The sequence below is a fragment of the Oryzias latipes genome, chromosome 24 (genome assembly GCF_053564925.1).
Source record: "Oryzias latipes strain Hd-rR chromosome 24, Olatipes_Hd-rR_3.1".
In the NCBI taxonomy this organism is placed as follows: domain Eukaryota; kingdom Metazoa; phylum Chordata; class Actinopteri; order Beloniformes; family Adrianichthyidae; genus Oryzias; species Oryzias latipes.
Genome location: NC_136260.1, coordinates 19,058,408 through 19,074,430, shown reverse-complemented (window position 1 = coordinate 19,074,430; position 16,023 = coordinate 19,058,408). Strand labels below are relative to the sequence as shown.

The window sequence follows — 16,023 nt, the reverse complement described above, 5'->3', positions numbered from 1 at the left end:
CGTATCAAGAACTGTTCTGAAAAATCTACTTTAGCGTAAATAGTGGGGTTTAAAATATGAGTCCCCCCCCCCACCATTCTGGCAATAAAATCTACTTTTCTAAATTCAGAAATGCACCACTTTAATATATATATATATATGTTTTTTTTCTTTATTTACTTTTTAAGCCTAGAAACGGAACCAGCTTGATTATAATAAAATAAATATAAATTAAAGATCTTGTTAAAGGACTAAAATATAAAAACTGTGTTTTTAAGCTATGTTTAAAGTTAAAATGAAAGCATTAAGTGGAATTAAAAACATGCCCATATGGAGGGATTATAATGCCATTATTGTGAGCGCAACAGCCACTGTTTTGATCATAAAATTTAAAAGTTTTGTGTGCTCAAAACAATAGTTTGCAATTGAAACAGAAAAATACACTTGAAACTTTAAACTATGTTCCAAATGTGCCACAAAAGCCAGCCAATCACAGACATGGGCGTGAAAGGGTGATGTCTGTGATTGGCTGGCTTTTGTGGCACGTATGTCAGACGGTGCTCTGGATTGAGAATTGTCCCCCCCCCATATTTTTGAGTTTCTAGTTCGTTTTTCTGTTTCAAGTGCGAAATATTTTTTTTTTAGCACAATTTTTTTTAAGTTTTACGCTAAAAAATGTGAAAGTTACAGTTGGAATAATGGCACAAAAACCACTCCATACGCCCATGCTGTGTCTGTTAGTTGGGAACATTTCTAGTAGAAAAATCACAAAGTCTGTGTGTTTGAATACTTTAAGCTACTAATCGAAGCGAAGATTTTAAATATCAACCCAGAACACGTAGAAAAAAGCAACATGAAAGAGTTGAAAACTTGTAAAGATAATGGTAAAAGTAATCAGGAAGAAACTTTAATCTTTTCACTGAAAAACAAGTACACTACACAAATAATAACTTTACAAAAAGAAAACATAAGGAAGTTTTCCTCATGATGAGACCAAAGTGTTCTTAGTGTAAACTAAAGATCCCGAGGGCTTTTCTTGTTGGAGGGCTTTGCGAGTCCGTTTTTTGCCTTCCGATTGAGAGTTAATCTTCAAGGTCATCTGAGATCTCAAACTCTAAATGGTCGCTGCTTTCTGTGTCCACAGTGAACACAGAGCTGAGGCTGCTAAAAATGGACAGCATGCTTCCATCGCTCTCGACGGTGCTGCTGCTGCTGCCGTCGCTGCTGCTGTCGTCATCGTGGATCACCATCACCTCTGCGGCGTTGGCGGCTGGAAAACAGAAACGCAGAGTGAGCCGCCCTTTCTTCCTGGAGAAACTCCACTGACATACGCAGCACTAATACGCCCGGCTAACAGAACAGAAGATGAAACATATTGTATTGTCATCTTGTGTAACGGAGGGTCTCTCGGCAGATCCCCTCTGGTGACACCATGACATGTTATTAGAAAGCCTCCCAGCAGCTTCCCAGCATTCCCTGAGGTTTGGACCCTTCAGCACTTTCTGCTGCTTTTGAGCAAAGGGTCACTGAATGGACTCTAGTCACAAAAGTTGATATTTTTAGACATTAAACCCTAAAACCAGGAGATAGTCCACTCGTGACAGAATGAAGGGAATGATTTCCAAGTTGTTTCAGGAACTTGTGCTCTTTAACACATCTGAATAGATCAATACATTTGAGTTTCTACCTGGGATGCACTCCGGTGAAAATCATGTTTGTAGTGTTTTTAACATGTTATTGAGGCATTTTTCTCATGAGGGAGGACATACACTAAGAAAATCAATTTTGAGCTGGCATTGGTTCTAAACTGTACGGCTGGGTAGCTCCGATATTGCTGCAAGGTACCAGGAGAGTGTGTTAACAGATGAAAGTGCGGGCGGGGTTACTCTGCGCTGATGGTCCCTCCCACATCTCTAATTTCTAATGAAAACAACAGATTTATTTTTTTATTTGGCTAAAAATGACCGTCATGATTAAAGACCAATAGGAATTCTTTGAAACTAGATGAAAAGATGATCAAAGCCTAAGTCACATGACCCGTACGGGTGCTGCAGGTCTTTGGGTTGTCTGGGCCCGTGGGGGGTCGTAGAGAGGCGTGGCTGCCTCTTAAGGGGGGGGTACAGGTGTGGGTTGTAGTTCCCTTAAAACTCATAGGGTCCCCTCAAGAGACGTCATGAAAATGGAACGTACCAATGTCGTGCTTGTGGTAAGTGTTTTGTGGGAATAATGTAGTGTAAGATGAACACTTGTATTTTTAGGATTTGACCAAATCTCTTCTCACGATGAGCTATTTTCCTTCATGGCGTCATAAGGAAAGGCTCCATTCACACAACGCTGTTACTGTGACCCCGCCCACCTATATCAGTACTGTCACTTTTCCACTTGGTGATGGCACAGTTGTTGAAGAGGATATTTCAAATTGGCTTTTCTCGTCATAAAGGTTGCTGTCCCCTACTGTAGTCCTTAGTAATAATAATACATTTTATTTATATGGTGCCTTTCTAGACACTCAAGGTCGCCTCACAGTACAAAATTATGTAAAATCATAAAAATATAACAACAAAACGCCACAAAACACAAAATAAGTTAACAGTTAAATCAGCAGTTTAAATATTATGAATCCAAGGCAAAAAGGTGAGTTTTGAGATGTTTGGAAAACAGAGAGATGGTCCATATTTTGTAGATCAGAGGGGAGGGAGTTCCAGAATTGCGGGGCTGAGCTGTTAGCAAGGATCGAGGACTGGCTCCTTACTGAGCGTGTGCAAATGTTGCACGGATGAGATGTGCATATGATACACAAGTGCCCGTTAGATGTCCACACAAACTACGCTCTGACGGTTTAATTTCCTCATTTCTAACAGTCAGGATCCGTGCGAGGAGCGCGCATTTATCACTTAACAGCACTAACGAACCTCTTGTGCAAAAATCTGAACGAAACGCACAAATTCCTCTCCTGATCATGTGACATTGAAAGATCAGTCCAATTTCCCCACTTACCTGATTGGACACTGCTTTCACAGACCTGCTCACCTGAAGACAGCAAAAATAAAAGTCTTTTAACAGCTCTGGGTTAACACTCGAAAGCTTTTCGGTCCAGTCGAGCATCACAAACGCACCTCTCACCTTTCCTCTCGTTGATGACGCTTTGCCTCTTCTCCTTGACGTCCAGGCTCAGGTTCTCCATCATGCGCTCGATGAAGTTGTCCAGGGCCAGGCAGCGGCTTTGGGACGTGATGGCCTGTCGGCAGATGGGACACTCTTCTTTCTTTTTGCGCCACTGGGTGATGCAGTAGGAGCAGAAGCTGTGAGCGCAGTTCAGGGTGACTGCCTGCAGAAGACGACCATAAGACGATCCAAAAAATGTCACTCTAACGGTCGGTGGTTCTCATTTGCAGGTGAAGCTAATCTGATAAGAGCCCACCTCGATGAAGAGTTCTGAGCAGATGATGCACTGAAGCTCGTTCTCCAGAACTTCAGTCATTTGTGTAACCACTTCATCTTTCTGGGCACGGGCCCTTTCCTTTTCCTCCTGAGGATTTATTGTGATTATTATTAATTATATATATTGTGATTTATTGTGGCATTCAGGGGCAGAAGATGAATAAAACTAAGGATTTTGAACAGACCTTCGTGGCTTCCAGCTCTTTGTTTTTGGCTGAGAGAATCTTTTCGAAGGCTTGTCGAGAGAGGGCGTGTTCAACGATCACTTTCTTTTGCTGAGAATAGATAAAAACAATACTTATCCTCAATAATGTCACTTCATAATCTCATAAATGCTGTCCGTCTACGGAAAGAAAACTCCTTTATTTTCTTACTTCTTGCAAGGCATCGTTCAACTGCTTTCTCATTTGCTCTTCCTGCTGTGTTTTCTGATGCTAAACACACACACAAAAATGCTTCTTTATCCCCACAAAACTCACTTCACATCCTGCTTGTAAAACAGACTGAAGCCACCCTCACCTCTGGCCACCTCCGTTCACTGAAGGACTTCTTTAAGGTCTCCATCTGGTGCATTTTGCCTCGGAGAGTCCCCAGCTGACTCTGCAGCTCCTGGACCCGCTCCCGGACCAGCGGGTCACCCTGCTGATCTTCTCCCTCCAGAGATGCTACCCGTCTCTGGGTGTCATCCACCTGCTCCCGCAGCAACAGAATGTTCTGACTGTACCTGCAAACGGTTTTGGGAAAGAAAAATGATGACGCACCAACACAAGCATCATGTTGAGCTGAAGTCACTGCAAAAACATAAATAAATAAAAAAGGCAGATTCAGATGAACACAGTCTATCAACATATTTCTAGATACAGGAGATAAATGCAACTGAATCTGAATGAAATAAAAGATCAGGACAAACTTGTTATTAGAGCTCCACAGCAGCTTTTTCAGAGGACAGAAGATTATATAACAATGTAAGATGTAATAGAGGAGGAATCATTATCATATAAGTTTGATTCTCCCGACTTCCTTTCAAGCAATTGATCAAAAATATATTTGACAATCATCATATTTAATTAATAAATAGAGCATTTTTCCTGTTGTAAAACACCTTAAGAGTGCTTTACATAAAATAAAAATAGTGATTAGGAAAGCCCCCAATACACATACGCATTATGCAATACACAAAAACAGTCCATAAAAATCAAATGAAAACACTAGGAAATGTAAGAGTTAATTAAAAGCTAAGCAAAAAAGACGATTTATACGATTTTTTCTTAAAAACCTCCAGGGTGGATGAAGCCCTCACGTCCTCAGCCAAGCGGTTCCACAGGTGAGGCCCCTAATACTGGAAGGTGGCTTTTGTTCTGAATGTGTCTATGTTTTATAATGTCAAGAAGATGGTATCGCTTTATGTTATTTATTTTCTAATCAATTGATGATTTAGTATCTTAAATAGATTTGATTAATCTGTTTCCTTTTATTATTTAATATGTTTAAAATGAAAGAAACAAATCAGTCTGAGGAGCCACTCCTACCTAGTTGAATTCATGCTCACAGTGGGGCAGGACAGTGAGCAGAGTCCTCTCTGAGACCCTGCATGATTAGAGAACAGTACTGGGAAAAGCCACTTCCGTCTGGGAGGGGGTTTGACGCAGGCCTTATTGATGGAATGGCATCAATATTACATCTGTGGTGCTTGTAGTTTGGTCTTTTCCTAAGCTTATTGTAGTCGGTCTATGATATTTCTAAAATAAAAGGTGGTGTTGTGGGGAACTATTTTAGTTTGATGTGAAACACAGATGTTTGAAGGCTCAGCCTGATGTATTTCTTCTGGGTTTCTAGTGAAATACAGTGGTCCCTCATTTATCGCCTGGAGATCCGTTCTAAAAAAACAAAACAACCTTGCAATCTGTTGAATCTGCGACGTTTCAAGGGTGTAAACTCCATTGCTACACACTTTTCTCAGACAGACATGAACATTTGTACACTTTTCTCTCTTGTTTAAACTTTCAAAGTTCAAACCTTTTAAGAAAAGATCGTCCAGTGTTATAGAATGAAAACAAGGTGTGACCGCGATGGAAGATTCATGCAGGTTTGCCAAACTGAACGCATTCAGTGCAGAAGACATGGCACGGAGTCTGAAGTCTGACAATCTCTACAAGATGCAGAACAGTGTGCTGCGTATGTACATTTTTAAATTCAAAATAATTGAACATAGTCAAATTAATAAATAAAAACATGCAAAATTGCACTAAAAAACAGAAAAAGGTGAACTGCAAATAAAGTTTATTTGAACTTTTTCCCTTTTGCGTGTTCACTTGTGTATTCTACAATGGAAGTGAAAGTTGGCTTACATCTGTAGGTTGTCACAGGGAGGTTGGGAGCCATCAGAACGTTGCCTCGACTCCTGGACACGTCTGCCGGATGCGGTCTCCTCCGGCTGGGAGCGACTCTGTTGCAGCTGGCATTTCTTTAGAGGCGGAGGGCAGGCTTTTGCTAAAGACTTGTCCGAGGAAGAGCGGCGGTACAGCTTCGGCTTTGAGGTAGAAGGCTCATCTTCTTCCATGGTCATCTTCCTCTTGGAACTCTCAGTGATGGCGGCTGCTGTGGCTCCCTCTTTATGCGTTTTTGCCAGGTGGAGTTTAATGTCTTTCAGGGGCTGCTGGACCAGGACGTAGTCGAACTCCACTTTGGACCCCATTACAGGAACTCCCAGCTGTATGGAGTCTCCAGGCCTGAGGAGATGGGCTTCATCAGCCGGTATACGGTTTCCGTTGACCCAGACACCATTGAGACTCTGTATAAGAAATCAGCTGTTACTTTCATATTTATGTACATTTTTTAATTGAAAATCATCAAACCATTTAGGATTTTTAGGCCATTCACAGGCTGCACGCAAAGAGTGCACAATTGAACTTGAACAGCACTAAGGGGCCCCTTGTGCAGGATACCAGAGATACAACCTGTCGCTGTCAGCAGAAAAGTATAAGCATGAACGTTTTTCTCTAACTGGTCTCACCATGACTAAAGCAAAAACATGAATGGTTACCAAGGAGCACTGTGACTATTTCAAGGGCAGCTACTTTAATTAAGCCACAGATATTATTTTTTTTAATAGCAAAATAAATAAACGCAGCCAAGAAAGAAAGTATAGCCACACATATTTGAAAAATTACGTGCGAATAGTCATTTTTTAAATTTAAATAGCCAGAATTCTAATTTTTATGCAACATTTCAAATGGAAAACTTGCCTTTAAAGCAAACAATGAAGCACACAAATATAATAAGGGGTACGATAACATAAAATCGCTTCCTCCCACCCCCTTTTGAAAATATTAATTAAACTTCATTTGACAAAATTAATATTTAATGGACTCCATGTCTTGTATTGTATGTATTACTGTGCATGTCTATCCAATTAAGTAATTAAATGACCTCCTAGAAAGTGCATGTATATCTTTATGTGCTTATGTCTTCTTTTACGTTTTAATTTTCCAATCATTTCATAAATAATTATCCTAAGTCTGACATATCTATGGTGAACGTCATTTCACCTTCTTGTCCGTCACCGTCCACTGTCCGTCTTCTTTTCTCTTGAAGGTGCAGTGCAGCCTGGAGATCATCAGAGGACAACTCGCTGACAGGAGCTGGTACGTCACGTTCACCCCGCGTCCAACGGTGACCTGCAGTCGAAACCAATTTAACCACAGTTCAAACTGCTGAAAACACAGGGGGGGAAATGGACCAGAAACACAGAAAAGTATGCGATTATTTAGCTAATTTAGCTAGTTAGCGAACATTAGCACCTCTGTGTTTCCGAACAAGCGAAGCCACTCGGATTTTTTCCCCACTCTCATGAGACACGCCACCTCCGAGTCCGAGCTGTCCTCCTCTTCTGCCGAACAAGATTCCGTGGTTGTACTCTCCATATTATCTCATTTTTTAAAGGTATAGAAACGATATAACGCCGCCGCAACAGTTACTTTGCTCAGTCACATAACGCTCCCATGCTAGCTCTGGGATAATTTTACTAGACCGGAAATCACCGGAAGTGTTCATGTGATGTTTCAAAATAAGGCACCCAACGGTGCTTTCTTACCAAAGAGACTATAATTATATTTTTTATAATAATAAAAATAAAATACATATATATTAAATTGAACGATGATTACATTACACTCTGAAGAGGCTTTTTTTTACTTTAATTGTTGTAAAGTGGTTAAAATGGTTTAAATATATTCTAAAGAACAATTAATGGCTGAACTTATTGCTAACATTTATACTATTTATTAAGTTTAAAACAGCTTGTTTGAAAATATGTCTATACTTTAGTTAAATTGTTTTTTAATAACTCAATAAAGTAATATCAAGCACCACTCTAAAAAATAATGAGTTTGATTGTAAAACACGTGAGAGTTCAAAATATTCCCGATGTATTAAAAGGAAACAACTACAAGGTGCATGTGATTGTTATGTAAGTTACGTTAAAGACTGGAACCTATGTTTGTTTACTTGTTTTTTTTGTGTTATAAACAGGATGAATATTTTTGTTTTGTTTGTTTTGTGTGTGAATTTTCTCATTTTAACAATTATTATTATTATTATTATTATTATTATTATTATTATTATTATTATTATTATTATTAATAATAATAATAATAATAATAATAATAATAATAATAATAATAATAATAATAATAATAATAATAATAATGTAATAGTAACACGAGGCTTCAGATCTTCCGGGCGACCCCGCGCTTCAAATCGAGCAAACCCAAGGCTTTCGGGCGGGACTTCCTTTCGCCCGCGGATGTCACATCAGGGTCGGCCAGGCTGAAAGGGCTTGGTCGGGGTGTCACCGGTTTGTGCGCCAAACTCTGGACCGGACGAGCAGGCAAACTGGCCGACGCTGGAGCCCCGCAGATGAGCCTCCTCCTCGGATATGCTGTCCTGAGAGCGCCGCACGAATCCTCCCGACAAAATGTCTGATGTAAACAAGACTATCCAGAAATGGCACGCCAGTTTTAGGAAAGGCTCAGACTTTGACTCGTGGGGGCAGTTGGTGGAGGCGATAGATGAATACCAAATGTAAGTCTACAACATGCGTGTTTGCTCCGCCTGTGGTAAAAGCTGCGGGGATAAGGACCGTGGGAGACAGAAGTTGCCCCGGCAGCTGTCAGCAGTAAATACATCCCTGCCCTCCATGATGACGGGATGTGGCAGCAGAGCTCCGTGCGGTTGCTGCATCCCGGTTTCAGTTTCGTCTTGGGTGTTGTGTTGTGTTTGTGTGCGTGTGTGTGTGTTTTCTGCTCTAAAGGAGCCAGCAGCTGCTCCGCGGAGAATTGAGAAACAGTCAGCCACACCCTCTCGTTGTTCTGGGCGGGTTCTTTGTGTTCAGAGAGAAACGCCATTTTTTAACTTTTCAAAAATCACATTTTTCATGAAGTGATCTGCTTTATTACTTAATTATTATGATTATCTGCTGTAATTGTCTTTATTATATTAATATCGGGTTTACCTGGTAGTGCTTTTGTTGGCCACAAGAGGGCGTGAATACACAGACTGCAATTTAATATGTACAAACTTCAAATGTATGGAACGCCGTTAGGGACATTTTCTGCAATATTTCTGCATAAAATGGGTGACCACATGCATTTCCCCCCAAAAAAGAAATAATATCTGGGTTAAAACTGACATTTAAATTGAAAGTTCCCACTCAGATGAATTTTTAACATGCTTTTGTGGCATTTTTCTCACGATGAAGGACAAACATTAAGAACATAAAGTTAACATTTTCCTCTCTAATTTCTTTTTTCCTTATTCAAGAGCAGAAGAAAAAAAATCTGTTTGTAAAAGATTGTATTTGTGACGTAGAAAACAAGCTCCCTGTTCCATTCTTATGCATCCATTTGTAGACAACTAGACTGGACAGCTCGCCATTTTTGTTGCATAATCATAACTAAAAGAGCACTGGGAACACTTTGACAAAAGATCAAAAGATGATCGGAAGGGGACTTTTAAAAATAATTTCAGTTGTGATGGAAACATTTTAACATGTCCTTCATAAAAGCATTTTATTTTCAGTTTTTTTAAGTAAACGATAAGAACTTAACATGTCTGTGAAGAAACTGGATTTTCTAGAAAGGACTGTATTGTATTAATTCGTAACCCCGTCAGTTTCTTGCACACAGAAATAATGAATAATGACTCAGAGACAGTTACTTATCTTTGTTTTATAAGGAGTCATTACTCAAAGCGAGCACACACCACAGGGGCCGTCGAAAAAGGGCAAACTCAGACACAGACAGAGAGATATAAAAAGCGTTACACACACATAGTTTCCCCGGAGCTCCGTTTCGTCTCAAAAGTCACACTCAGCCTCCCAAGGCTCTATTTCTTCGGCTCACTCGCCGCGGCTGCTCCTACACTTATGCCTACACTTCCATCCCTACACTGCCATTCCCACCGAGGAGGGAAGGCGCCTACACTAGCAGCCTCGCGCGCCGCCCACACTTTTCCCGTCCGCGCAGGATGACTCGTGCACGCGCAGCACCTTGCCTGCAAGCGGTGCTCTGTTCAGCGTGCTCGCGCAGCGGACTGCAGCCGTTTCTCTATTCTTCCCCCAACGTTGATGCACGCACACACAAGGACACAGACACAGTCAACATAAAGCCCTAATAAGTAAAGAGAGGACAGACTTTCTGTGTGGCGTACTCACTTCAAGCAATGAACCTCGCCATTTGATGAGGGTCCGAAGTCGCCGAGGGCACCACCGGATCCAAGGGCAAGGGCCGCCGATCCTGAAGGCGGATGTTTCAATGCTGAGGATGTGGCTAGCGGTTTTCGGGCAACCCCCCCCAGGGGTTCCAGCGATGTCCAGGGCGTGCCGGCCGGCTCAGAAGGAGCAAATGTGAAGAAACTGGATTTGTCGACAGTTACTTATCTTTTGTGGAGGTTTTACTTCGTACAAACACGAAGGGGACAGACAGATGAACATGGTGCATTCAAAGTCCGAACCAACGAGCTCAGGGATGGGGTTGGTATAAATGCATTTGCATATTCAGAAGATCGTCCGATGGACCCCGTGTGAAAAACACGCCCACAGGTTACTGCTGGAGAGCAGTTCCAAGGCTAAAGTGAAGATAAGTCTGAGGCCTGCTCAGGAGATCACACATGCACAGAAAAAGGGAGTATGAGAAGAAACTGTTAGAACAATAGCTTGGCTGTGCTGTCTTCAAATGTAATACAATTTTGAGATGACAATACATGCTCAGTGAATTAAGTTTAAACCATTAGTGTAATAAAAGTTAAAGGCAGTTTCTAACTATTCTTCACAATGTCTGATTTATTGTGTTTTGTAAGAACTAACGATGTTCTGTGTTTATTTGTGGTTTTATTTAGTCTAGCGAGGCAAATGCAAAAAGAGATCCACACAACAAGTTCCACAGATTTCACAGAAGAGCAGAAGGTGATCTTATTGATTTACTGCAAATTTATGCAGCGCTCCTATCCTTTTCTGCAGCTAAAAACAACGTTTCTTTTTTCTGTCCAGAAAACTTTAGGGAAGATTGCAACATGCCTGGAGATGAGAAGTGCGAGTCTGCAGGTTTGTGTCACTTTTATTGTCTTTGTGTTTGTGTGTGTAAGGGCAGACATAAAGAAAGTCCACTTGGATGTCACTTTTGGATGTATTTGTGTCAGTTTTGTTGTCCGTTTGCATCTGTAAAATGTTTTTGGTACTTTAAGTCATTTGTATTTCTGTTTCAAATTTTTGGTTTTTGTTGTTGCCTTTTGCTAATTCTGTTAAACATTAATGGTTTTACTTGCATTTTTTGTTCAAGTTTTTTGCTTCCTTTAGGATTTATTTAAGTATTTGTTTAGCTTTTTTGGTTGCTGGGACTGACTTTAAAATTGATCTGTTCCATTTTTTTCTATTATTTTGGCATTTTAAAAATGTTTCTGTGTCTTTGAATAAATAAACCAGTTTATTAGAAAGATCCTGATTTAATTATCTGAGCTCAAATGTCCCTTAAATGCATTTCCTCAGTGCACACAGTCAATGGAAGAATTCAAATTAGAGGACCTGAAAAAATTAGAAACCAGTAAGTAAACAACAAAACATTTGTATGAATTATTGGAACCTTTGGGTTTTTTTAACAATATCTTTTCTCTTATTTGTTTTTGTTTGCAGTAATAGAGAATATCCTCACCTATAATAAAGAATTTCCTTTTGATGTCCAGCCCGTTCCCTCGAGGTAAAGAATTGAGTTTGTTTATTGTACGGGAGTAAGCATTGCTTTAGTTTTAAAGCTCTTCTTCTTGTTGGTCAGAAAAATCCTGGCTCCAGGAGAGGAGGAGGATCTCGATCTGGACGATGATGAGGATGCGGGGGCGTGTGCGTCTGAGGCTTTCGCGTCGCGAGCTCCTGGTACGGTAAACCCCACCCGCCCGGCCGCCGTTTCGTTGATCCGTTTCGTTCACGTCTCCTCATCTGTGAGGGCCATTTGACCATGCACGTCTTTGCTCTCTTTGTCGGAGTCATGCATGTCTTCATCGCTCATCCCTGCCTGCCCGATTCATTTCCAGCTTCTCAAGGTACGGCGTTTTGTCTTTTAGTGCCCGTTTTTCTCATCAGAGCTTCTTTTGTTTCGTTCCCTCAAAAGTGACATTATGTTTTGAGGAACTCCTTAGGTTTTCTGTTAAACATTCAACAAAGACGTGTCAGTCTGCAGGTAACCTCAGAGATGGTTTGAAATAATTAACTATCTGGTATGCGGCTTCAAAACACTTCAGGGAGATGAATAAATCCGTAATTCTGCAAATATTTTCATTTATGTTTAACCTTAAAGTGAAGAATGTCCTTAAATAAAAACTGAATCTGATCACAAGGCACTGATGGTAATGTCAAACTTTCCACAGGCACCTTGTTACCACGGTTACCCTCTGAGCCTGGAATAACACTACTCACAGTAAGAATTGAGAAAATCGGGTTAAAGGATGCTGGGCAGTGCATCGACCCCTACATAACCGTCAGCGTTAAAGGTACGGAGACGACGCAACGGAGAGGTTAAAAAAAGCTTCTTTCTCGAGTCTCGATGATGGCGTTCGATGTTCCTCCACCTACAGATGTGAACGGCGTTGACCTGAATCCGGTGCAGGAAACGCCCGTAGCCACCAGAAAGGAGGACAACTACATTCACTTCTGCGTGGATGTGGAGATCCAGAGACACGTGGAGAAACTACCAAAAGGTAACAGCCATCATTGGCCTCCAGCTTTCAGCCGACAAAAGCTGGGCACAAATATGTAAGAGCTCTTTAGATGCTGTTTTCTAATGTCAAGCAGGGGGGTGGGAGTATCATGTTCGGTACTGCTGAGAAGGAAATGATGACAATTTATAGGGAAACAAAAGGTTTTTTGTGAGCAGTTGGAGTCACAAAATGGCAAGGAAACAGGCAAGTTGAGGAAAAAAAATCAGAAATTGGGGAGGTGGAATGAGAATTCAACCAAAAACATAAAGTAAAATAAAAAAACAAGAGCATTTTAAGCTGGCTCAAGACACCTAAAAGGGATTTTCCCTGTAAAAGAAATCTAAAGGAGGGGTTGGAAATATGAGAACGGACAGGAGCTGAGGCACTAAGAGGCTGAATGAGGCCCTAAAACCAGAGGTAACCTTAGCATTTTGAACACAATTCTCGTTTGTTTGTCTCTCTTGGGACATATTTCAAGTTTGAAACTGTCATCATCTCCTTTTGTAGTTTATATCAGTTAGAATTTATAAAAAAAAAAGTTGTCATTGTTGAATGTTTTAGGCTGAACCTGTTGGTGAAAATGCAAAAGCAGTTTGCATTCTGCTAAAATAGCTGAAGAAAAGCATAAAAAGAAAATGGACAAACTCAAGGAAGAAGCTGATACCTTCATGTTTCTTGATAAATTAGTTGTTCCCATTCAGTCTATCCAGCCACCTGATGGAATTAATGGGAAACAAAAGTTTCTCCAAAATATACTTTATCTGTGAAGTTAAAGCAAAGGTTCTTTAGATATCTTGAACAGCACTGGAACCTTCATCTGGGTCAAGCCTGCGGACTCTCCAGCTGTTAATTAAAGACCCACTATGATGAAAATCATGATGTTCTTGTGGCATTTTTCTGATGATGGAGGCCAAATATAAAGAAAATGAAGCTCAAAATTGCATTTCTGAGTTTTTTTTAAAATTCATAATTGTTGTGAATCAAAAGCAGGTGGAAAAAATTGCTGTGTGAAAATCAACAGCTTAAACAGAGATCTCTCAGTATCGGGAAGAGGGGGCGGGGTTGCTCTGCAATTCACTTAAAGAGGTGAATTTCTAATGAACTACTGCCGTTTTTTTTATTATTATGGCTAATCATAATTAAGAGACCACATGGAATAGTTTTAAAAAGCATCAAAAGATAATCGGAGTGGAACTTTACAGACAAGCAGGTAGGAGGAAGAGGAGAGAAATCTGCACTTTCTGATGGTGGAGATGAAGATTCTGTTAACATCTGATGGGGAAGCATTGGAGAATTCAATGCCTCTGTTCAGTTTACGCCTCAATTATCCAAAATCTGAAGAGCGAGGCTCAGAAACTGAAGTTTTCAAACCTACACAGACTATTTAGACACCTTTAAATTCTCATCATGAACGATGGAAGACGGTTCATCTCTCTTTTTATCTCACATTTCTTTTAACAAGCTCTAAATCATTTTAAAAGAATGATCTGTCTTCACATATTCCAGGAGCAGCTATCTTCTTTGAATTCAAACACTACAAGCCTAAAAAGAAGTTCACCAGCACGAAATGTTACGCTTTCCTGGAGATGGACGAGATCAAACCCGGACCGCTTGTGATTGAGCTGTGAGTGTTTTTCACCGCTGACTTTTCTGTTCCTTCCTCTCTGTGATCTGAAGGTAAAACCCCGCTGCTCTTTTTGAATTTCAGGTACAAGAAGCCTACGGACTTTAAGAGGAAGAAGCTGCAGCTCCTCACCAAGAAACCACTTTTCCTCCACCTTCATCAGACGTTACACAAAGACAGCTAAGCCTCGGCTGGAAGGACGCCGAGATCGCGTCTCATCATCACGTCCAGCAATATCCAAGAGGTCCAGCGTTTTCCATGAATGTGAAGACAGAAACAGAGCCGGTTGTTAAATCAGCTCCTATTTTTTGCATTCTTAATTTGTTTTGAAGTGAAGTGCATTTTCTTTATTTTCTTCTGCTGAAAATCTCAAAAAAATGGGAGATTTTTATTGCAAAAAATGCATTTTCTTTATAGTTTGAAAACATCCTGACACTTTCAAGTAAATGTGCTGCAGAGGAGCTCAGAAAATTTTGGTTGCACTTAAATAATCACCAAACTTGTGTTTGCAGTTATTTGAAACGGTAAGGAGCACAACAACAAATGTTTGATTCCAACGTTCGGAACCGAAGTCCAAAAGTGACGTTATTTTGAAATAAAGTTAGAAGCAAAAGTGAATCAACCACAAACCCATGTTTCCCACCTGTTTTCCAAAACTTTAGGACTTGAACGTCATTTTGGTTCATGAGTACGATAGCAAAAAGTCCTGAAAGCAACATTTTTATGTATATTCTCTATTGTTTCTGTTTATTTCCTGGAACATTTGAGGCCAGTGAAATTCATCCGCGATGCCAGAAGGAGCCTCACGATGGCGTTCTTTGACATCCCACACAAAACCAAGGATAAAAGGTTGAATGGCGTCCCTGTCTGTGCTTCATAGTCGACAAAGTGTAAATAAATTTGACAGCGGATGGAATCTCCTAGCCTGACAGTGTGAAGTGAGTTTCTGTGTTTAGAGAGTAAGTTTACAGAAAAAGAAAACATTTTTGGAGATGTTGGAGCATAATTTGTCAAAATAAAAGGTTTATATGTCTTGTATTTTATTATTTTTTTTATTATTTGGCTTTTCTGTAAAAGAAGTTCAATAAATCTGGAGAAAAGTTTATTTTTTATTAAATTACGAGGTTGGAAGAAAGCTGCAGCAAACAGTAACAGTGCTTCCAACTTTACTTTTTATTAAAATAACATTTAAAATTCACTAAAATGAAAACTTTTTTCCCCCCAGTTATTTTGTTGCTTTAATTCCAGATGAAGTATTTAATCTTCAGTTTCATCAGAATAAAATGTGAACCTGTGTAATCACATTACCTAAACTGATCAACTTTTCTGTCACAGAAATATCTTTGTAAGATTTGCTTTGAGATTTTATTTTTGTAACAAACTGTGAGCCGCACTAACGGACGAACTAACCGGGATGGATGAAGCAGGAAAAAGCATCAGGACTGAAATGTTTTTGTTGACATGCTGAAGGGAAGTTGATCATTCATCCGTTTTATTTGTAATAAACCAAAAAATGTTTTTTTTTTGAGTCATAGAATGCATTGTTTTTAAATGTGTTTTCGGTGCAGATTATACCTTAAATGTTTGAAAACACAAACTGAAATGTGATTTTATTTTATTGTCCCATCATCCTTTGAGCTATTTTAAAAGTACAACAGCATCTTTGCTCCTGATTCACAGTAATCTGAATAAAGAAATATTCAGAAATGCTATTTTTAAGGGGAATTTTCCTAATA

At 40.0% G+C, this 16,023-nt stretch overlaps 2 protein-coding genes across 8 annotated transcripts; one reads left to right on the top strand and one right to left on the bottom strand.

The window, feature by feature from the left end:
- Positions 1-864: 864 nt before the first annotated feature.
- On the bottom strand, positions 865-10,266 carry rnf8 (ring finger protein 8, E3 ubiquitin protein ligase). 5 transcript variants are annotated; one of them, XM_023953061.2, is made up of 10 exons: positions 10,133-10,266; positions 6,969-7,097; positions 5,769-6,211; positions 3,940-4,144; positions 3,795-3,854; positions 3,606-3,695; positions 3,401-3,508; positions 3,103-3,307; positions 2,977-3,009; positions 865-1,249 (listed from the first exon to the last, which is right to left on the bottom strand). In XM_023953061.2, exons 2-10 carry the CDS (start codon positions 7,035-7,037, stop codon positions 1,062-1,064), a joined length of 1,401 nt encoding a protein of 466 aa, XP_023808829.1. In that variant the 5' UTR covers positions 7,038-7,097; positions 10,133-10,266; the 3' UTR covers positions 865-1,061. The 5 variants fall into 5 exon arrangements, with proteins under 5 accessions (XP_023808829.1, XP_011489850.1, XP_004083483.1 ...); XM_011491548.4 differs by lacking the exon at positions 10,133-10,266 and adding an exon at positions 7,221-7,475 and having other exon boundaries at positions 3,096-3,307; XM_004083435.4 differs by lacking the exon at positions 10,133-10,266 and adding an exon at positions 7,221-7,475.
- On the top strand, positions 8,191-15,994 carry aida (axin interactor, dorsalization associated). 3 transcript variants are annotated; one of them, XM_011491549.4, is made up of 11 exons: positions 8,191-8,502; positions 10,816-10,882; positions 10,967-11,020; positions 11,462-11,516; positions 11,606-11,669; positions 11,745-11,842; positions 12,001-12,009; positions 12,334-12,456; positions 12,541-12,663; positions 14,170-14,287; positions 14,372-15,994. In XM_011491549.4, the coding sequence occupies exons 1-11, from the start codon at positions 8,396-8,398 to the stop codon at positions 14,469-14,471; spliced, it is 918 nt and encodes a 305-aa protein (XP_011489851.1). In that variant the 5' UTR covers positions 8,191-8,395; the 3' UTR covers positions 14,472-15,994. The 3 variants fall into 3 exon arrangements, with proteins under 3 accessions (XP_011489851.1, XP_004083602.1, XP_078798770.1); XM_004083554.5 differs by lacking the exon at positions 12,001-12,009; XM_078942644.1 differs by lacking the exons at positions 8,191-8,502; positions 12,001-12,009 and adding an exon at positions 10,338-10,450 and having other exon boundaries at positions 10,520-10,882.
- The last annotated feature ends 29 nt before the right edge of the window (positions 15,995-16,023 follow it).